This window comes from Melospiza georgiana, chromosome 1 (genome assembly GCF_028018845.1).
Source record: "Melospiza georgiana isolate bMelGeo1 chromosome 1, bMelGeo1.pri, whole genome shotgun sequence".
Lineage (NCBI taxonomy): Eukaryota > Metazoa > Chordata > Aves > Passeriformes > Passerellidae > Melospiza > Melospiza georgiana.
The window spans coordinates 136,577,881-136,601,508 of record NC_080430.1 but is presented as its reverse complement, the minus strand read 5'-3'; the positions used below and the strand labels follow the sequence as shown (position 1 = coordinate 136,601,508).

At 36.1% G+C, this 23,628-nt stretch overlaps 1 protein-coding gene across 1 annotated transcript in view; it reads right to left on the bottom strand.

Moving 5' to 3' along the window:
* The window catches only part of CNGB3 (cyclic nucleotide gated channel subunit beta 3), a 59,340-nt gene extending 41,893 nt beyond the window's left edge, over positions 1-17,447 (bottom strand). The window contains exons 1-3 of the mRNA XM_058035494.1: positions 17,340-17,447; positions 14,853-14,928; positions 6,639-6,750 (exon numbers count right to left, since the gene is read on the bottom strand). Coding sequence (XP_057891477.1) covers positions 6,639-6,750; positions 14,853-14,928; positions 17,340-17,447 — 296 coding nt within the window. The remainder of the gene's footprint in view (positions 1-6,638; positions 6,751-14,852; positions 14,929-17,339) is intronic.
* Positions 17,448-23,628: the final 6,181 nt, after the last annotated feature.

Here is a 23,628-nt window from a genome sequence, read left to right as displayed (position 1 = left end):
AATAGCAAGGGTAACTGCATCCTGCAGATCAGATAGAATTTAAAGGCTCTGGGAAAAGACATCTCAGCAAAGATTACAGCAAGTTTAATCCATTTTGGTACAGACAGCACACCATCACCTTTCTATTTAATTCACAGGTTCTCAATGTAGTCATTCCAGAAACTCAAGTCCTAGAAGTAGAAGTAAAAGGCTCTGAAAAAAAAGGCCTAAGCAGAAGGGAACATAAGTGCTAAGAAAAGTATTTTATTTTTTAAAACATTAATGTATTTTAAGTCAGGCCTAATAAATATATTAGATGCGTTCTATCTGTTTACCATTTCAGGTAAACAGATAGAATGATTAGCTGAAAACAACTAAGGAAATGTATTAGCCTCTCCATAAAATGTACTTGGAACTGTTTTTAAACTGGGATTTTTTGTAAGGCCAGGCACTGGCCTTGTTATACTTCATCTAAATGTGATTGGAGTTTATTGCCATGAGTGTTGTTTTGGTACATCCCTGGTGCTCCTACAGTAACCAAGGATTTCTGGAGACTCTGCAGAGGGTTGATACTGAGTTTGTTTCACTAATGTGCTGAGATTTTATACTTGTGGTAGGACATAGTTTCTCTAAGGTGCATCTACTGGGTGAATTGATGTGTTCTAACTAGTGGATAGCAAGCACTAATAAGCACAGTAATTTTCTTTTTCGAGGCTATTGAGGTAATGAAGTGCATTACTCACTAAGAACATGCTACCAGCAGGAGTTCTTTTTATTAACCTGGCTATGCACCACGTAGCAAATTGCCTCTTAATCTTTGTTTTGTTTTCTTTTCTTGCTATTAGGCAAATTAAAGAGGGAAAAAAATCTTTATAAAGGACTGGTAGAGTCTATTAAGTAATAGGACGTAGCTATGAAAATGGCAAACCACAAGCATGAAGTTCAGTTTGCCTGAACCACCCATGGTCATATGGAAGCTTGCAGTACTGGAATTCCTTTTTTTTTAGAAAACGTTGAAAGCTGTTTCTGCATTTGAAAAAGCAAAAACAGGTGAGTATGCTTTCTGGGTGAGAATGATATTTTTAAAATAAATTTAATATTTTATTAAAATGTATTTAATGCATTTTTATTTTTATATTTTGTTTGTAATAACTATATTCTGAAAGTGTCATATCAGATATAATGTTTTGTTCCTCTCCAAACATAACTGAGAATGTGTAAGATTTTGAGATGAAATCTAAAAGCATAGAAAGTCTCAGTTACCCAATGCAATTTTTTCCTGTCTGTGATCTTGACTATTTAGCCTCCAAATATGGATTATTATTATTTCATGCAGTATTTTGCATGGCAGGGCTCATGATCTTTGACTGGGGTTTCAGTGTACTGCCTTAGTATAAATAGTACATTGTAATCGCTTTGGTAATCTGGGAAGATGAAATACTCTTACAAATTCAACAGGGCTTAAAGGCTTTTAAAAGACACAGAGGAGAGGTCACAGAAGCTCTTTTTGTCCTTCCATTTCCTCTGATCTCTACTCTCAGGTGCTTTGTTTACCTTCTTCCACACTCTATCTTTTCCAGGACTTGATGCAATTTTGTCTCATACCTTGCAGCTTTGTGCTAGTTTCTTGTTAATAAGGCTCCCCTGTCTTCTATTAGAGTGCAAATGAGGTGCTGAGTGCTCTTCTGCTCCCTTATTTCTTGCTGTGAAGAGACAGGGTAGTCCTAGCCCACCCTTCCAGAGGTTATTATTGCTCAGCAATTAGCTATTAATGAAAATTACCTGTTGCTCTGTTATATTATCAATAAAGATAGAGGGGAGAAAAAAATAAATTGGCAGACAGAGCCAATTTGTGTGCAGTTCTATCCAAGCCATTAGGAAACAGATATTAAATGTTTCAGTCTCTAGGCTGTAATTCAGTGCTTGGTACATCCTCCATTCTTGAGGGTTTCTTCTTTCAGACATAGTGTTCAGGGGGCTGAGACCAGTGCTGCGTCTGTCTAGTCTTTATTAAAGTCCATCACCATGTACTGGAGTATTTTTAAAAAATGAGGATGTGCTGAGGGGGAAAGGAAAATTGTTTTTTTTCTGGTTTTTTTTTTTTTTTTTTTTTTTTTTTTTTTTTTTTTTTTTTATGGACAGACAATTTCTATGGGAATTTTTAGGAGCAAATGCAGTATTGGTCAAAGGTTTTCCTTCACTTAGCAAGCAAGCAAAAAAAAGAATTTACTCTTTTACAGGAAATTATAATAATGTGCTGTTCCAAACAGTAAAATTGCCTTCCTTCACTCTTCCTTACTCTATGTATCTGAGCTTGCCCAGATGTATTTTAAAAAATTAAATGTCACAGTAACAGCAGATAAGGTGAAAACTTTTCTATTAACATTTCCATGAAATTTGATGAGTTCTGGATGCATATGATTTGTGAAAAAAAAACATATCCATGAACCTTATTTCATTATCTATATTACTCAGGCATATGGCCATACTGATTATTTCTTCCAAATCAGCTGACTTTTGATTAAACTTTGACTCTTGAAAGATAATTATCATAAAAAATAATCTACACAAATTAATTGCCCTGGGACTCCCAGCAGGACTTTCACCCACAATCTGTGCCCATGGATCTTTGTTGTCCATCTCAGGTCAGGCTTTGTTCACTGCCTGGGCAATGTTTAGGTGTGTCTACCTCCAGTTCTGCCTCTGGTCCTGTCTCCCAGACAGATTTTGGACCCGTCTTGCAGCCTTGTCTCTAGCCCTGTCTCTGACCCTGTCTTTTTTTTCCTGACTGGACTCCCTGGATGGACTCTAAACCTGGTCCACCACTTGGCCTTGTAGATGGAGCCTGTTGCCAGGATCCTGCTGTGCTTGCTGTGCTCAGACCCTGTGAGGATGACCCTTGTTGGTAAGAGCATGTTTGTGCTGGGGTTATCTTGGCTCTCCTCTCAGTGAACTCCTTACAGCAACCTGAAATACATCTGGGCAAAGTCTAAAATTCCAGTTAAGAAAATCCTACCAGTGATTTTGCCAATCTTGATTTCCATAACAATATCATAGAATCATAGAATTGTTTGATTTCCAGTAGAACTTTAAAGATCATTTAGTCCATCCCATCTGCTTTGGACAGGGACATTGTCTGATAGATCAAGTTGCTCAGAGCCATGTCCAACCTGACCTTGAACAACTTCCAACAATGGGACATCCACAACTTCTCTGACAAGCCAGTGTCTCACCACTCTCAGCACAAAAAATTTCACCCTTATATCTAGTCTAAATCTACCTTCTTTAAAATCATCACCCCCTGCAGAATTGCAAGAAAAATCACAATTCTCTTAGCCTTTCCTCATAGGAGAGATGCTCCACCTCTCTGATTATTTTTGTGGTCAATGTCTCTCCTGTACTGAGGACTCCAGAGCTGGGTGCAGCACTTCTGGTGGAATCTCAGCAGAATCTCAGCAGGCTGGAGTAGACAAGGGTGAATCACCTTCCTTGACATGCTGGCCACAATTTTTGACACAGCCTGGGATACAGTTGGCTCTCAGTTCTGAGCATACACTGCCATCCCACGGCTAATTTTTCATTCACCAATTTATCTCCAAGTCCTTCTCTGCAGGTCTGCTCTCAATCTCTTCATCGTGCAGGCTCTGCGGGTAGGGGTAATTAGTGTAACCCATGTGCAGAACACTGCACTTGGTCTTTTTGAGCTGCATGTGTAGGCCCACCTCTCAAGCCTGTCAAGGTCCCTCTGGATGGCATCCATTCCCTCCAGTTTGTAGGCTGCACCACACAGTTTGATATTGCCCAAGGGGTAGTACTCCTTACTAATCTCTATTTGAGAAGTGTCCAAAAACATGAATTAAACAGTAACAGAGAAAAATCTTGGACAAATGGACTCTTATTTGACTATCTTGACTGTCCCAGCAGTCCTTGAAATGGCTTTGACTAATAAAACTAGCGCTTTTCCAAATTACTCCCAGGTATGGAAATACCTAGAAATTAGCAATGAACAAACACTTCAGGAAGCATATTTTATTGTTCTAGTTGGCCTCAGTGCTAGACAGTGGTTTGAGCATGTTTCATTTACTGCTATTTTTGTAGATCACATGTATCTATTTGACTCAAATTCTCAGCTTTTCTAGATGTGATAAAGGCAGTTGATTTCCCTAAAAATATTCTAGTGAGCAAATTTGAACACACAGACTCAATAAGGCAGTAACCTTGATAAGGAATGGGGTCTTAATAGACTTCCATGAACCTTAAGAAGCAATAAATTAAATTCTCTCAAATGCACATTTTAAAAATCATTCTCCCTTCAGCTCTGACAGTCATACGACAGATCTGGTTAATTTAGTTTCATACTAGTGCAATTACACCAGACTACTGCAGAATTTAGGAAGTAACTGTTTTGGCAGTACACTTTACCAAATATTTACTGTATTTTTAGAAACTGTTGCTCAAATTAGACTGACTAGGTATATCTGAATAGACATCTTACACTGTGTCAGAACATCTCTGAGAAAGCAATGTTTAATGTAAATATTTTTAATTTTCTTTTAACAGACAGATTTTGTTTCTACTAATAAGAAGCATACCCTTTTGTTTCATAAGCACATAATTATGTTAACCATGGTTACAAGATTTACTAGTGGAACTGTAAGCATTGAATAACATATTGTATGATGACAAAAAAGGAGATTCTTATCTAGGTTCTCATTTTTGACCAACCGATTCACATTGAAGTAACTAAGTTATTTATAACTTTTCCATTCTTTCTAGTCAGAGTTATTTTTAATTGCATCTATTATTTTATAGAGGCATGTGCAGTAGCATTTTGCTTGATTATTTCCAGACACAAAGTCTGTCTTAGTAAAGAGAAGGAAGTATGTAGTTAATTTATCATCTCTATAAACTAACTCCATGTCAGGGAAAGATTTTTCTTTGTGTCATTAGGACAATCAAATAGAAGGCAAAAACAAGCAGGAGGATTTTTTACCCAGTTCTGTATTTAGTATATCAGTTTTTCTCCACTCAAAGTGATCTCAAAATGCAGAAACTTCATGATGCATAGCAATGGCCCATGTGAGAGTAAAGACTTGAAGATGACTGACTAGATAACAGTTTTGCATAAGAGGATCTGGGGGTCCTGGTGGACAACAAATTGAGTATGAATCCACACTGTGTTCTAGCAAGTAATGAGGGCTAACTGATTTAGAAAGAGCACCAGAGGTGCACAACTAGAGTATGAGAGAGAAAAGAAGCAAGTTAAAGCAAAGGAAAATTTAATTCCATTTAGTTTTCATAATAAGGGGGCTCAAAGGGTGGACCAGTTTGCCCAGAGAAATTATGGAAATTCCATTATTGATGATATAGATTCACAATTATGCCGAAAAAAGTTTTGGGTGCCTTGATCTAACCTGGGAGTTGGGTCTAACCTCCAAATATTTTCAGCAGGACTTTGGACCTCATTCATTCTGGAGAAGCCTCCCAGCCTGAGCTGTTCTATCAAGACCTCTATTTTCCATAGTGACACAGAGAGTGTCTTCAAGGGCACACTCAGCAAGTTTGCAGATGACACCAAGCTGGGTGGTGTAATCTGCAGGACTAAAGGAGAGCCAAAAGTATGATCAGAAGTCTGGGGCACTTCTCCTAAGAGGAAAGGCTGAGAGAGTTGAGGTTTGTCAGCCTGGGGAAGAGAAAGCTTCAGGGAGAACTTATTGGTAGCCTTTTAGTATTTGAAGGGGATCTGGAAGAAAGATGTGGGCAAACATTTTAGGCGGGGTTGTGACATTACCAGATTTAACATTTTTAAACATAGAGAGGGCAAATTTAGATTAGATATAAAGAAGAAATTTTTTACAGCATGACTGGTGGAACATTGGCACCTGTTAGGCAGAGGTGGTGGACGCCCCATCCCTGGAAATATTCAAGGCCAGCTGGTATGGAGCTTTGAGCAACTTGAGCCACTTACAGTTGTCCCTGCTCATTACATAGGGGTTGGACTTGTAATGATGACCTTTAAAAGTCCCTACCAACCCAAAGAATTCTATTATTCCATGAATTTATGAATCTCTGCTTCTGAAATGACTATAAACTATTCAAAGCTTATTGCTTTCTAGACTTCATTTTTATTTTCACAAAACAGTCACCTCGGCTTTTTACAAAGGTTGAATGACAATAGATTCTCCCCTGAAGGAATACTACTCTTTCATTTGTTTGTCTCTTCCCAGCAAGAGATAGCACTAATCTTCTGATTGTGGAGACTAATGCTGATTTAATGGCATAGCTCAGGAAAAAAATGTGCAGGGTGAAAATTTCAAGTTGAAATGATGCGACAAACATTCCAGATATTCAGGGCAGCATTCTGGGACTTTCTTCTTTGCTAAGATATAGTAACAATTAAGCAGCAGCACTGCTAAAGTTTGCATGTAACTGTAATTGAGAAAATCCTTTTCCTCATTCCTGCAATTTAGGATGATGTACATAACAAACTATCAAAATCATATAATAAATGAATGCCTCAGAAATGCTACCTAGAAATTGAAATAAAGCTCTTCAGATCCTTACAGGATGGACTTTTAAAGAACGGATATATGGCGCACAGAAATGTTAAGTCAGGATGCCAGGTAGAATCTTCAAATTTTTAAATTACATTTACTCACTTAGCATCTTCTTTCCCATTTTTGAGTTCATGCTCTTGCTGTTGAGTTGTCTTAGCTGGTTCAGTTGAGTTTTCAGGTTTTGAAGGCTCAGGTGCCTTTGCTGATTCTGTATCTAGAAAAAATGTTTTAATTTTAAAAAATGAATTTTTAAACAATTATAATAATAATTTTGAAGGAATCACAGTGTGTGACATTATTTCTTCAGTAGATGAACACTAAGAGACACAACTTCTAGGACCTGACCTCTGAACAGTATCCTGCATAAATCTGTTTCAGTGCTAACTGTAACTGCATGTTTATGATAAGTTCACCTTTTAGAATAAGTAATTTACTTGTGGTTTTTAGATAGATTCATCAGTAGACAGCTCAACAATGGTCAATTCAGAGCTCTTCTGTATTTTTGAGGGACAAGAAGTGATGCAGCAAGGTAGAGGACAGATAGATCTGTCCAGAAATGCCTTGTGAAATACAGGAAAAAAGTAAAGAGTAGCTAATTTTCTTACAAATAGAAATGCTAATTAAAATTATCTGTGCTTCAGTGTTTGTACTGCATCAAAGATGTTGCTTCAGCTGCCATGACAGTATTGCTCATTGCTGAGTAAATTATGATGGAAATATATAATTAAGGATGTGAATATGTTGTACTTTGTCTAGTCTATTTCTTCATTTCTGTTACTAGTAACTTTTTTGAAGTCATCTAAGTAGGAAGTCTGTGGAGTTTGAAGCAAATGGCATGGTCTCTTGCCATTTGAGTGGCCTTAAGTGATGCTTTCCTATAACTCCTCCCATGTCTTTTTTTAAACTTCCATGTCAAAAAAGAATTTGATAGATCTCACCAGTCTGACACTTTGCATAATGGAGAACCAAGCTCAGCCTTCATAAATACTTTAAGTAATATAATGACAGAGGAAAAATTTGGCAGCAAAACATGGCAACAAATAAATCAGGAATGTTGTATTTGCTGTTGTATGTGCTGTATTTTAAGTTTGAGACAGCTCAAAGACAATTAAATTTTGAATATTTTACATGGATCCTCTAAAGTTACTTTTCTGATAGTTAAACACCATATTTAGGGAGTAATTCCTTTAAAAGAAGTAAAAAATTCCAGCACTTGTTGCAGCTTCTGCTCCCTTTTTAATTCATGGTTTGTAGTATCCCAGTTCTCCCTGCCTTGGCTCCACAATCCAAAAAGCCAAGTACTCAATCAAGAGTAACAGCAAAGCTAATCTCAACATTTCTGTAATCACCTCACTTTGGGATTTTTTTTGTTATAGTAGTTACTCCTAGCTGTATAGTAGCAGTTTGAGTACAGAACAGAAAAAGTGCTTTTGCTTTGCTATAGTTCAGGAAGGGAAGAATTTCTTTCGTAGAATTCCCAGCCAGCTCCACTGTCTTGCTCTAGCAGTCTGACCAGTATCGCATCTATGCTTCCCCTCCCATCTCTACTGGTTGGATATACATAAATGTAGAACTTGTCATGCCTAGCAGTTACTAATATAAAAAGCAAGAGTTTCCTGAGCTGCTTCTTTTGTCTGCTCAAAAGCACATTTTAGTTCAACTTAATAATCAACTGACATGATCTTATTATATTTTGAATCCACAATATATTGTTTTATAGGGTGATTCACAAAACATTGACTCACTTTTATCTTCTTTTTTTGTCTGTGGAAGCAATATTTCCATCAGAACACTCATGCATAATGTCTATTTCATATTAATTAAATATATATGGTAAAATACTTCCTTCTACTGTTAACTTCTTAGTGACTTTTATCAAAATGTAGTAATTTTAAAAGACATTGTTGCTTAAAAACTACTACATGATTGCATAATGATAGTGTAGTACTAATTATAGTTGAGTTGCTATGTATGTAATACAGCTTTAAATGTTACCACTCATTTCTGATGTTTATTACTGGGATTAGTGTAAGCAATGCTGATTTAAAGAACATTTAATGTTGCTCTGTTTTGTTCCTTCAGTAATGAAAAATAATCCTGCAAATCTGATTGGCCTGAACTATCTTGACCTGTTTTCCAATACTTGGCAGAAACACGGAAGTTAATTAGTCATGGTAGACAAAAAGACAAAGATAAAGGAATACTTTATATTTCTTCTGTTGAATATATATTTGATGGTTACTTGAAAACTCTTTGTAGCTTGATGTTTGTGCTCTGTGCTGGTTTCAGCTGGGGTAGAGTTAATTTTCACCAGTGGCTGCTGCTGGATCTGGGCTGAGCACAGGGCTGATAATACAGAGATGGTTTTGTTATTTCTAGTCAGGGCTTGCACAGTGGTGAGGAGACTGAGGTTGCATGGAAGCCTGTGAAAGACACGGGTGGAACAGCTGACCCTAAGTGACCAAAGAGATATTCCAGGCCATAAGACACTTTAAATACCACTAACCATGCTCAGCACATAAACTGGAGGAAAGAAGTAGGAAGGAAGTTGTGAGTGATTGTACCTAACTTCCCAAGTAAGTGTTGCACACGACTGGAACCCTGCTTTCCTGGAGGTGGCTGTCAATGGGAATTGAATTAATTCCTAGGTTTGCTTTGCCTGTGTGCACGGCCTTTGCCTTCCCTAATAAACTGATGAAATATCTAAACTCACAAGTTTTCTAGCTTTTATCCTTCTGATTCTCTCCCCAGTTCTGCTGGTCAGGGAGTTAGTAAGAGTCTGTGTGGGGCTTGGTGGCTTGCTGGGGTTAAACTGCAATATGCCTGCATGATAACATTAATTTAATAAAATTAATTTAATATACAATCAATGGTGCCAATTTTAATGGTTCATGGAAACAATTGAGGGTAGACAGCATTGTTTGAAACAGGAAAAGGTGTATAAAGACATGGTTAGAGTCTGCTAGAAAGAGGCAGAGTGACTAATGTTTGAGTAATTTGTTCTTTTTAGCAGTGACGTATTATCTGCCTTAGAAACATAATTTTAAGCACTTAAAATCAGTCATTTTTTTGACATTTCCTCTTTTTTGCAAAGTGTTAGACATTTATAAATATGTTAGAAGTCTCATATTGGCTTTTAAGCATTATTGCCGGCAAAGTAGCATAGAGAGCAGGTTCTCTTGGATAGCCAGAGTAAAGACTGACTCGGCATTTGGCGCAATGGAATGGAAACAAGAGAACCAGTCTACAAACTCCTGTGATGCTTGTGACATAGTTAGTCATTTTCCTGATTGTCCTTGCCTCACAGAGGTGTTCTTGAGCTATCCAAAACATCTAAAAATGGCTATAGGGTCACAAAGATCTCAAGAAAGAATAACAACACAGAAAACCTATGGATGAAGGAGAGAAAAGACTTCAGGTCTGACATTAAAAAATGCACACCTTTGTAATCTTCTTCTGGTATGAAAAATTAGAGCAGTGAAATGGTGCTGCAAGCATGGCATTTCTTGAAGCAACATTTCTTGAACAAATGCTATGTACAGGGAAATAAAGTTCAGAAATCAACGGGTGAAATAAAAGATCAATAAATAGATCCGTCTTAACCCTCAACTTCAGTGGCTAACAAAAGTATTATTTAAGTTTATTTTCTATGAAAGAAAGATTGTATGAAGAAGTTGAGTTTGTTCCCCTAACATTTAGACATGTCACTCATGTGAAAAATGAAGATCTGAGAGGAGTTAAAAGACTTCACATCAGCAGGAGTGATTAAAGCTGATTAAACATATTTAAGTCCTTGGTAATCTTTGAAAAAATATTTTATTTTTTATATTATTTTATGGAAATAATAGCTGCCTGTTTTCTGATGCCAGTGATGAGCATAAAGGATAACGTGACAAGGAATAAGATTATTTCAAAATCTCTATAGATTGGCAGGTTTAGTCTATTGGGCTGCAGCTTATAAATTCACATATTTCATTTGTATTTTTTGAAATAAAAACCATTTCTTTAAGTCTGGATTTCCTGGTGTTAAGGGACAGGTCTTGTCTTGCTGCTGAAGGGCAATTTAGGAGTCAAATTCATAACAAGCCAAACAAAGGTTTTTGCAAAATTTCATGTTTAATTCAAATCACCCTTCTCAGAGTTTTAACTCAGTTGTAGGCCATGCAGAGTTAGTTGGTACCTAATTAACCAGAATTAGCCAAGGTTTTACAGCATGGGATTTCGGTACCCTCAATAAATACATCTGATTCATTTCTATCTCCAGGAAGGGAGAGCAACCATATTCTGTATAACAGCTTGTGATCAAGCCTCTCCTCTTGGCTCTGGGCCTTATTTATTTGCGATAGGGTCAAATACATGTTGGGATGGGTTTTTATCTCCTTTTTAAAAGATTCAACAATTGTAATATAAATTGTTGAATCTTTTAATATATACTATAGATACATACTGAAATAAAAGTCCTTCATTCTTTCTGCATGGTTACTGTTTTGTTTAACTTCTAGGTTCATTCTGTGATCCATGTGTAGGTCAGTTACATGCTCCACTCTAATTTCTCGGATTCCATAGGGTTTTGCTTTCTTTTCGGCACGATGGCCCAGAGGTTAGGAGGGCTATGGAACTTCCTCCCACTCCTCTCTAGCCTGGGTTTTACACAGGTAGTTAGGCAGCTCTGCAAGAATGGGAGAGATATGGGTTTGAACCTTCTTATTATGAAAGAGGCAGGGTGTAACAGGTAGGCTAATATGTCAGAGGGGACAGCTGCCAAAGCTTCTGCCTTTTCTTGTCTTCTTAGTGTTAAAGTGACAGTTCCTCAAGCACCTGAACAGAAGAGGAAGTCCAGAGTGAATTGAAGTTCCTTTTGAGCACCCCTTCCTCTGTGGGGCTGCACTGCTTACTTGAGATACCTGCCAAAGCATCTAGGCTCTGAATATGCAATTCCAGCATGTATAGAACTACCTGTGGTAGTTTTACTTTAGCTTTCTCACTCAAGTCCTACCGAGGACAAAGCTATGCCAATATGCATTGTAGTAAAAGCTGAATAAATGTGACTGTGTCTTTGGAAAACATCTTTGTGACTCTTGTTTGTCACCCTTGAGCCAAGAATGACGCAAGAACAGATGACAAAAGCAAGAGGAGAAAAGAAGGGTTTATTATAAAAGATTCTTTGGTTTTTATAGAGTGATACGATGCATTCGACTTGATTGGCTACTTAATAAAAAACATCTTTCTCAAAAACAGTCCTTGAGAAGAACAGAAAAACAAGGTGGGACAACACCACGTGTAGATTATTTATACTAACAAGTTTATCACATTCCTACAATTCCCTAAAAATCCTCACAAGCCACTGTGAGAAATGATTGTCGTTTCTCTCTTCCTGACTGGCTGGCATGCACACTTGTTGATTTAGTAGAAGATCAAAACCCAAAATATTGGAAACAGTCAAGTTTCTAATAAGGGAAAAGTATAAAGATGAGGACAGACTTCAGATAAATACTAAAATGTAGTTGAAAAGAATCAAACTGGAATTATATGTCAGGAGAATGAAATAAATTATAAAACAGAGAATGATAATGCAGTCAGCAGCTAACAGGTGGAGGCTGGATATGTCCTTCTAAAGAGAGCACCAACAGAGCTATTGAACAGCAGTGGGTAAAACAAGGGAAGCATTTGTATAGCCAGTCAATTATGGGACATGATAAATATGCAAAGAAATTATAGCAATTGGATTCAATATCACGGAGAACCTGTAATTAGGTGAATCACACCTTGTTAAGTACACCAAAAAAATTCAGGGAACAAATTAAAAAAATGAATCCATTATGGAACAAACTGACTAAGCAGAGAGAATTAATTACAGAGTGAAGTAATTATACAAAGAATTAATCATAAAGCAAGTTAGTGATAGAGAGGGCAACTGAGGGGGCAGAAATAGGGCAATGAGTGTCCAACAAAGAAGCCAAAACTACCAGGGGTTCCTGGCTAACCTAAGTGGCCAAGTTTTAATCAAGCAGGTTCCAATGGTACCTCCTGTTGGATTTTCATGTGTGCTGGAAACATTGTGGTGCTTTGTGAAGTACGTAGAGAAAGGAAAAAGGTAATGGCTGGTTTTGGTGATGAGAAAAGAAGGGGGTGAAGATAAGCTCTACTCAGTCTGTTGATTTGCATTTAGCACTATAGAATTGCAAACTGATACTATGATTATGAGTTTTTCTGGTCTATTTTGTTTTGATTATACTGGAGAAAGTAACAAGAGGCCTTGGAAAGGCTTTTCTCTAACACATTTGAAGTTCTCCATTTAGCTGATCTGCCTTAACTAATGTTGTTTGGGCTCTGACTGTACTCCAAATTTGTACATACAGCTTAAATGCTTTCTCTAACCTCTCATCCTCTGCTTATCCACACAAATTCTCATTTTCTTCTTCCAGAAGATTATCACACAATTTTGAGTCTGACACAAAGTTCACAAAATTTTGCAGAAATTTATCTGGACCCTCCTGTGAACTGCTTTAGATTAGCTTCCATTTTCTGTCCAGAGATAAAGAAGTTCCTTATTTGGCTCAGATGACAGGGACTTACATTCAGAGTGGTGAAAATCATAAGCTCCTCCTGAGTGTGGTCCCTGTAAATTTTCTGGCTTGTGAAGCCATTGTCTATCTAATTAATTAATACTCTTCATGTCTTGTTGCAGCTGTTTGAAAATGAGATTTGAAGTACCTTCCAAAAGAATGGTAGATTTAAAAATATCCCCAAACCACAGGGACCCTAACTCAGTTATTAAAATTTCCTGAAGTAACTAATGGTGTAGTTGCTATTATACCATCACTTATATTTTAAAAGGAAAAAAAAGTAGTTGATTATGGCAAAATATATCTCAATTAGTTATATTTATCTGTAAAATTAGATTAAGGTTTTATGGGAAACAAAAAGAATTTCTGAACTGATACTCCATTCTGTCATGAGGTAGTATCTGTGACTTAATGTTGCTAAAAAAGCCAAATATCAAATTTGGTTTTTTCCATTTCTGCTACAGTTAATTCAGGTCAGACTTTGTTTTCTCTTAATTTCATGCTGCAGCCATTCTATAACAAGACGATTGCATTAAATGGACTTTGTTTAAAGTTTCATTACACGAGGAAACAAATTGTGACACTTGCTATGATTACACAAACACAAGTCAGGTTTATGAAAGTTTCCTTATAATCTCCTTCCAGTTGCTTCGCTCTTAGTTATTTTTTATCACAAAAAACTGGAGATTCCTCAGTCTTTGCTTTGCTGCTTCAGTGAAATGAACATGAACATGAACTGCCCTCCTAAAGGAAAAGCATGAGGTGACAGGAAGACTGGGCTCTGTTTTTCTCCAGGAGTGGAGGATGGAAAAGGAAAGGGCTGCACTGCTCGTGCTGGGAGGGAGGGAGGGAGGGAGGCAGGAAGGGATGTGGCCCAGCAGCGTTTGGTGCTTCACCCATCCTGAGCCTTTATTTTGGTAGCAGGTGTAAGCAGTTATTCAGGCTCTGGTATGCACAAAACAGGCTCGGCTACTGGAGGTGGGGGAAGAGGGGGGCAGGACAGCCATGCCCAGTGGCCTCTGTCTCCAGAAACCAACTGCTTAGGCAGAAAATTACCGCATTACTGCCCTGAGTTCTATGTTTCTGAGTACCAGTCCCGAATAGCTTCTGAACGGGGATGCAAATATTTCAACAGCATTGGTTTTTTTGTTTTTTTTTTTTTGTTTTTTTTTTTTTTTTTTGTTTTTTTGTTTTTTTTTTTTTTTGTTTTTAATTAAATTTTTGGACGTATTTTGCATTTGTTTTTATTTTTTCTTCTTTTTTTAAGTTTGGAATGGCTGTTCAGTGAAATATTTGAATGTCAGATAGTTAAAAGTCTGACTTATTTTTTCTTGTACATCTTGTATTTTCTGATATCTCTTCTGGCGAGAAGAGTGAGTAAAGAGACATTAAAAATATGTTTGTTTTTTTTTCTTAAGCCACTAAATACCTTTATTTTAAGATTTCTAAGGAGCCAAATTGCAGTAAGAGCACATAGAGCTTCCTAGACTAGCTGATCCGAGGAGCAAGCTCATGAAGGCACTGCGCGCTTGAAAGCTTGTTGCCTTTTGTTATTATTGGATACTGTTCCTATATTTGTAACAAATCATTGGCCTGGGGTCAATGACAATTCAGAGAACTTAATTTCTTCCACAAAGAAAAAATAAGAGCTCCTGCCAGAGCACTAGGAAAACAACAGTTTAATTTACAATCCTATAGAGAATACATATACTATGTCCACATAATCTTTGAAAACTCATAAATTACTGACCTGGTTGCTTTGGGTTAGGCTCTGCTTTATTATTGGCCTCTGCTTTCTGTGGTTCATTTGTTGTTTTATTTTCATCCTTAAAAAAATACACAAGATTAGAAGCTGTAGATTGTCATTGTTGGGGATGATAAGGGTAGTTTGATGTCTGCAACATTTTTGTAGGAATTTGATTAAGCTGCCACACACGGACCATTCATTGTTCCTGGGTGTTCTGTGTGTTTCCATATGGATTTGCCGAAGGGCTTGTGATGGGTGTTGAAATCAAACACTGGAATCTTCACATCCTTGGTGCAAACCCAGCTGCTTAGCTTAGAGATGCAGAGTTGTCTTGTTCAGTGCTGCCTCTCACCAGCCAATGTGCATCTCTGAGCGAGTCACGATTCTGCCTGAACCTCCTGCTGGGCTGACACACCCGGCGTATTTTGACCTACCTTACCACAATGACACATCTCAATCTGTACAAAATACTGAGATGATATCAACTTTTCACTGCAAAATATTAACTTCCTCCCACACTTGCTGACTTAGATCCATTGACCAAATCCTTGTGTACCTGTACCTTGACTCATCTCAGTTTTAACAGAGTGGCCTTTGGAAGAAGGAGTGAGATGTGCATGGGGAGTCCTAGGCCTCCACAATACTATGTAACAACATTGTGTTAATCAATCAGCATTTGTTATCCCATGTAGAATGATTTGTCCTGGTGTGCAGCAGGCTTATTAATAGAAAAGGGTATTGGGTTGTATCAACATATGGAAAAATTATTTGACATTAGGATCTTTCAGATCTTCATACACTTTTTTTCTTTTCCTTTCCTAGATCAGTGACCTTCTTTTTGTTTGTGTTTCTGAGAATAAATTGGTTTGATTTTTTGTGGGTTTTTTTCCCTATGAAAATATTTGTGTTTTCCTGCCTGTTTTTATTCAAAGAATCAGGCACTGAAGTTCTAATATACATATGTATAGAGAACTAAATTATAAATTTTATATACATATTTATAGGTAAGTATATTATCATTCCAATCCTTGAGTATGCAAAGTCTGTGCATACTCAAGGCTTTTGCATGATGTTTTGTTGTAAAGGTTGTTTTCTTTGTTTCAGGCTCACTCCTAATAGTATAAGTACATAAATTAGTGCATTAATCAGTATAGTAACCATTTACCAGACATTATGTACTTTCTTCTCTTTCTTCTTTACTCTTTAGATGGTATCTCCATGCAGGCAAGAAATGTCTTAATCCCTAATCCATTCATGTGCCTCCATTTTAGCAGAGTTTTGAACAGTGTAGGCTGATGACTGAATGTTGTGCTGATGTATGAAATTATTCTCACCAAAAGACTAATCCTTGTCTCCAGTGAAACCTAAATAGATCTGTTTTACTGGAGTACCTTGCCAAATGAGGTATCAGTCTGCACAGGACTAACCTGTTGACATACAGGAGTTTTCTTCTTTCAAAACATTATTTTACTGAATAAGAATACTGAACAAGAATAACAATAATACTGAACTGTAAAAGGATGAACAATGCCTGTAGATCTGCAGTATATAAAAGTTATTGAACATAGATATTTTTGCCATTTTTTGTGGATGACAGTATGGATATGCCAACTTACTTAAAATTAACTTTATAATGGAGAGGTTTTGACTGTTTCAATAGGCGTGAATGATTAATAGCGTGAATGATTAATATCAGACTGATATTAAAGAACTTTTGTCACTTCCATAATTATTTGGTGAAGCCATAAATTGTTGTCATTTTGTCTTGTAAAGTTTTGATTATGTCAAGTTGGAAAAAGCAAAAATGTTTTTTGGAAATTATAGGGAAAAGATAAAGTTCAAAGGCAATGAAAGAAAAAGTACTTATCATTTTGCTCCTGTTTGAAATGTTTCATAATTAAATAGAAAACAATGAATTAACTTTTATGGTGGAGAAATAGTTTATAAAAATATAGACTGTAGACTAAAATGACAGACTTTATTTTTCCTAGAGGATTTACATTATCAAAAACAAGCTGAAAAAAGGATTTCTTTAAAAAGCTACTAAATTATTTTGTCTTTCCAGTGTTTATCAGGAAGCAGGCTGATATATACCTGCATGACATTCTAATATTCAGAAAGGACACACTGACATTTCCTGCCAGAAGGAAACAAGATGCATAAAATATATCATCATATGTAAAGCAGCAGTACCTGTATCTCTAATTCTCCATTTGCAATGTTGATCACGACCTCTCATAAGCCTGTACTATTTCAGGTTATCCCTATTTGGAAAGCAGCTTTCAAAAGGAGAAAATTGCATTTTCTTCATAAAGAAAAGATGGTAGGCTAGAGGAGAATAAATAAATTTATTTCATTTTTCTAAGTAAAGATGGATACCATATTCAGTAAGTATATTTGAAATTCTAACCTTTGGTATTTGCTTACATAAATACATTCTAAACAAAAAGATTCTATTAATGAGTCTGTAACAGACAAGAAAAACCATACCTGGCCTGTGGATGCCTTTGGTGGTGGAGGGGCACCTTCATCCTTGCAATCTGCTATCTCAGGTGCTAATTTTGGTCTAGAAAATACTGATTTTAGTTTTCTAAACATCTTGCCTCTTCAGGTCCCCTGAAGCCTCTATGACTCTTTTGCCATGAACAGGTTTATAGCGCATGTTTTCTTGCCATCAGTAATCAAGCCAATTAGACAGTTAATCAGGTTTAGGTCTGATTAGTGCCTTAGAGAAATTTCTTGCACAGTCTATTTCACTGGCAGTTTTTTGGTCAACATTAGCACTTTTTATCTTGTAGAATAAGTTATTTGTAAATTATTTTTAATCTTAACAGTTAAACCATATACAGTTTTACTTTTCATGCAAGAAGTCAGAGGAGAGTGATTTTTTTTTCTTTTTAGAAGAAACCAGTGTCTAATCTTTTATGTATTGGATATTAAGCACTTAATTTATGTTTAGAGATAAGGTTTTGAGTTGTTAGCATATCTGTAGTTTTGCCAGGAAATAAAAATAATTAATTAATAAATAACCAAAAATACAATACCTGATGCCTCAAAAGATTCAATTTCTTTGCAGTCCTGAACTTATTTTTAAGTGCATGACAATAAAAGGTCTTTTCTTGGGGGTTGTTTTGGCAACTTTATACCTTGTCTCATTCTTCTTATTTGAAAACATGGAAAAATAATTGTCCTTCATTTTCTAATGTGTTTACAGGCAATATGATTTTTGGTGTCTTAGACAGAATTTTGATGAGAATAAGTGTTAGGTGAGTGAATGTCCTATAAATTAGTAAAACATAGTTTATAACTGGGACATAGTATTGAGGTTCTATAGGCTTTGGATCATCCTATATAATTCAGGTATGGTTTAGTTTATCCATAAATTCAGTTTCAAGTATCTCTAATGTCATGTAGATTAAGCTCCTGTTGGCAAGGATCTTTACAAATTAATTGTCCCTTTTTATCCTTAATTTCACTTTATGTATTACTAGTCTAGGCCTTCACTTTGAGCTTTGAATTTGAGCTAACAGCTAATGATTTATGCTGATCATCAAGGCATCAAGAAGTACAGAAACCTACTCCTCTGATTTATCCTTTAAATGACATATTTAGCAATTTCCTTGAAGTATTGAAAATGTCCCTCCTTGGAGTTTATCATCTGGCAAGGATGGTTTTTAATCCTTATTCTAACATAGTAGTAACTGTAAGAATGAACCAATAATGTTTATTAGATTGCAAGTTTTTTCCTTCCAATGAAACTTATGAAGCAAACCTTGTAATAGTTGGCCAGACTTCAGTTTTGTAACTGGGAACCTCCCCCGGGCATGATTAATTCATAGGTGTCATATACAGCAAGGTCTCAGAACTTCCCCTTTTTATTTGCCTCTATGACCTGATTTACTTTAAAAGCTATGTAATTCTTGCTAATCTTTCACATTGTTTTTAAAATTAGTGTTTCAGTCAGTAAATTACAAATTAATATCTAAAGTATTTTCACTTATTTATGCAGGTCTGGACAATAGGCAGCTTATTTTCTTCTGGATGTGAATTTTTACATTGCGCCATAGCAGAAGAATCTTAGACAACAAGTTAGTTTTTGAAATTTCTATTGTGAAATTTCAGTGAATTAAATTGACCAACTCAGGTAACTTTAAACAATAGCAACATCCAAACCACATTTGAATACTGAGCCTTTTTGGGAGTAACCATTTTTTCATTAAAAAAAAATTCTTAATTTCTAAAATCTTTCAGAACAGGTAGTTTTGCTCCTTGTTTATTAAAAATGGTAAAGCTCTGCATAAAAAGCCATAATGCAATGAAAATATGTAGCATTCATATGTAATCTCTCATAAGAAAATATGTATCTCTCAAGAATTTCTGCAAAATTATGACCAGTCATCTTTTTAAATATGTAAAATAATATGTTCAAATACTTTTTGTAAATATAGTGTTTATGCTGGCATCTAATTTAAAATTAAGAGGCATGGAAAAGGGATGTAGCAGACATTAAAAGGAAAGTGCCATTGGGGATATGTGCATACTATGGACATCCACAGTTAATGAATGTTAGATTTGCTTAGTCTGTGACTAATTAAACAAATGTTCAAAACCCCTTCATATGATCTGATTTTGTAAAGAATAAGCAGATTACAACAAAATTTGTATTTTGTTACCAATAGAGGTACAAATTCATGTCTGGCCCTGGTAAAATGACTGATCTCCTTCAATGTATCAAATTTTTTTCTATGTGCAATGGCTATTTAGGTATTTTTACCACATTTTGAACATACTAAAAGCACACCAGTGAATTGAACACTGTGATGCACTGTTAAGTAAGAAGATTAGGAGTGCAGCAGAAAAGAAGATAGACTGTGTGCAGTTAGCTTCTTAGCTACATTGGCTTTGGCCAGGGCTTACTGGGTGCTGTATTTATGGTAAACCCCAGAGGGTACAGAGATTTCAAGCCTCCCTCATGTATTCTTTAGCTACAGGAAGACTACATACTATATCTATTATTGATTTATCTCCCATCCCTTTGTTTTTTTTTTTTTTTCTTTAAGGACATATTTTTTTACAGTAAAAAATGTGACATATGCATTGGCTTTTCAAACTTCTGATAAGACTCTTATTCAAAGGATTTTATTTTCAATCTTAGAGAGAGCAGTACTTAAATCATAAGAATATACAAAAGGAAACGTGACTTCTTTTTCTGAATAATTAGAGGAGTTGGTAATTGGAAGAGATTCCTTTTTTCAGGACTATTTCTTCAGGTGGTTTGGTTTGGTTTTTATTGGTCTTTTCTTGCCTGGAACTTGTAATAAAATGCTTGAAAGCACCGTGAGCACAGATTTAACTCCCAGTGTAGTTAATAGGCATAGATTGAATTCCAAGGACTGATTTTCATTCCTCCAAAGGTAGTGTCATTTGCTCCATTTGTTTGAATGTACAGATCAATAGATATCACTTGGAATCTTTATTTTGTATTGTCATGTGTTACATTTTAAAAAGACCAATGCCTGAGTTTCACTTCTGCTCAGATAGTCTCTACATGCAAAATGAAGTGTGCAGATGTTTTTCATAGGTATCTTTCTTCAGTTTATCTTTGTGATTTAAGGATCTTGACAGCTAAAAGTAGTACATCTTTCTTTAGAGCGCTGTAATAATAGTCAGAAAAAAGCTGAATCTCAGACTTTTCATAATTTTTGCTTTTTCAGAGCATAATATTTGAAAATTTTCACTATTTCTGTGAGTTATTGAAAATTATAGCAGTAATTTATCTGTCTTCCTTAATGCTAGGGGTTTTGTTAAAAGACTTTGCTTATTTTTCCTCAGATTAAAATTGTTTTTGGAGCTCAGATTGTTCATATCTACTTATTGTCTTCTTTTTTAAACAGAGGTGATAATGTCTTCTAACTAACTCTACCTGAATAAAGAAAATGAATTCATGCTTTCAATGGAAATCTATATCCTTAGGAATATTATCACAGTCATGGCCAGGTGTATTTATTACAACTTTGGTATTCAGTGAGGTATTTAAAGAAATTTCAAAGATTTCTTACAGGATGATTCCTTCGCCATTTTAATATATCTAATTTTGCACTGATTCATAAGGCTTTTAATAAGTTGCAGTTTATATGCTGCCACAAATCTTCTTCACCCTAAGTTTGAGGCAATAATAAGTCCTGTGGTCTGGAGGAATCTGAAAATTTGTAATAACTTGATTGTTTGGACTTAAATGAATGCAGATTTTAATTTTAAATTCAGTTTTATTTTTAAATTCCGATCAAAGGATTTATTCAGCTTACAGCAAAGAGGAGATCGAAACACTTCTTCGACAATATTCTGAAAGGAGACAAAATGTTATTTCCTGTTCCTTTTCACAGTCCTCTATATAAAATTACTTAGTAAAGTTGAGAGCCATATCCTAAAGGCTCATTTTCTAGAGGCTGCACCAGATCCTGGCCAGCTTTGAGTATGATCATAGAATCATGCTGTAATGTGATGTGTGGGTTGTAGGAGGTGACAAAATGGATTGTCAGCCTGCCAAAATTATAATGGCCGATGCCACTTTTTGCTAGTGACCTCCTTTGATGAAAGTGACACGTGAGTTAAAGGAGTGGGATTTAAGATAGAAGAAAAATGCAAACCTCTTTATGTTTAGTTATGACATTCATCTGCAGGCACAATAAAAGCTAAGGAAAGGTTCTTTTCTTGTCTCCTAGTAGAAGGTACACTTTCCCTAGCCTGTCTGGCTTTTTTTCTTATTTTTTTCCTGTCATTTTGGCATCTCTTTTTTCCCTCAGAGCAAAAAAAAAAAAAAAAAAACAAAACAAATCCAGGCACCATAAATAGATGTTTATGTCTGTATTTCTTACATGTCCTTATGGGCAGAATTTCTTTAGTAACATCATTGTCACTGCCTAAAATGTGACTCATCATATGAGAAAGCTTTATCTGCTAAGACAGAGCTCAAAAGTGTCTCACTTAAATGAGTATTCAAAATTAGTCTCTGAACCTAAAGCCAAAAAGGAACAGACCCTCCAGAAAGGTAGCTGCAAAAACTGCTTGGAGGATTCTCAGCCTGGGCTACATCACTGAAAGAATGAAGAGTCCTGTAGACCCTCCATGAAGACCACATAATCTCAAACCAGCAAGTTAGGGTCTCCTCAAGTACCTTCATGCCTACGCAGTACTTGTTTGGGATGTGAGTGAGGTCACTCTCATGTCAGAAGCAAACAAAACCTAAAATAGAGTGGTCTCATGCCATATTCAGCCACTTCGAAACCTTATTCTGCTGGGGTCATAGTCCCCTTTCCTTTCCTATTTTTCATCTCTATGAAGAACAATAGATTGCTATAAAAGGAAATAAATTCTCTGTCACAACATTTAGATGGGAAATTGCCTGTATGTGGTCCACTGGATATTTCCCAGGGGAAACCCTCTGTGTGTAAGGCACTTCAAGGAAAACTGAAGTAGTTCAAAATATGAAGTTCAAGTGCTAGAGCTTTTAAAAATATGCTTATGCTGGTTTAAAACCCAGCGGGAACTTCAGACCCACTCAAGCTATCTCCCTTTCTTCCCATCCAATAGTGGATGAAACACTATGAGAGAGCAGAAGATGTAATCACAATTTGCTAATAAATTGCAATAACCACAACAACATGAATAAAAGTGTACAAAAGAGAGTGTTTTACCCACAAAAGGGTATTTACCATGGAACAAACAAAAACGCCTGCTGAAAACAGTGCCTGGTGTGGTTTTCCCGAAGGAAAAATGAGGACTGGCCTCTGCTGAAACCATGCCATGATGTTACAGGTACAGAATTAAACAGTGTTAGAAACTGTGCAAGAAACCCTTGTCTCTCTAACAACGACAATGAGAGATGAGCTCAAACATCATTCTGTACTGCTAAATATTTTTGGTGAGTACACAGTGCACCTGTTTACAGTAGGAAAGTTGACAAGGGCTCCTTTGCTGAATGTCTTCAGTAGGAAGCCTCAGGAGGAAAGCAGGGAGGGGAAACAAGCTTTTCCTTTGAAAGGTCTGACTCCTGGACTGGAGCTTGCATTTCAGTGTGGAGCTGCATGGACTGCCTTTGCACCAAATTAAAAAACTTTTATGGAAAACTACTGGACAAGTAGTTTTTTTCTGCTGAAGGGTATTTACTCCAAGAGTTAGAAAACTGAGTCACTTTGGTAAAATTATTTTCCCTCAAATGCTAAAAAGAGCAGTTAGGTCTCTGAACTGTGCAAGCACACACTAAAATAATAGGCTGTCAAAAATTTCAGAAAAATGTCAAGACTTCCAAAACTGTGTTTCTGCTGCTTTGTTTTTAAGCCTTATAAAATAGCATTAATCTGGAAGGCTTCTTATTGTTAAAAAAAATTGATATTGTGATGTTGGTTTCAGAACCACTGCTTCACATGTATTTTATACTCAAAAGAAGAATGCAAGGGTTATTCTATAGTAACTATATTTATGTATTAAACTATGATTTCACACTAGTCTAGTAGGTTATAATTTACTTATTTAACCGCTGATCATTACTTCTCTTATGTAGATCAGTACTTCTCTTATCCCTGGATAACAAGGATGGTAGAGTGGTAGAAAAGAATTTAATTCCCTTTAATAAAACTCAAACAAAACATTGGGTGAGTTTGTCTTTCACATGTGTGAGTGCATCAGGAAAAGGAAACTTCATTGTACATGAGAAGAAGAGATATTCTTGAACATCCAGATCTCAAATTTTGGTAAGATTTAAGTCTAAATCCTTCATCTT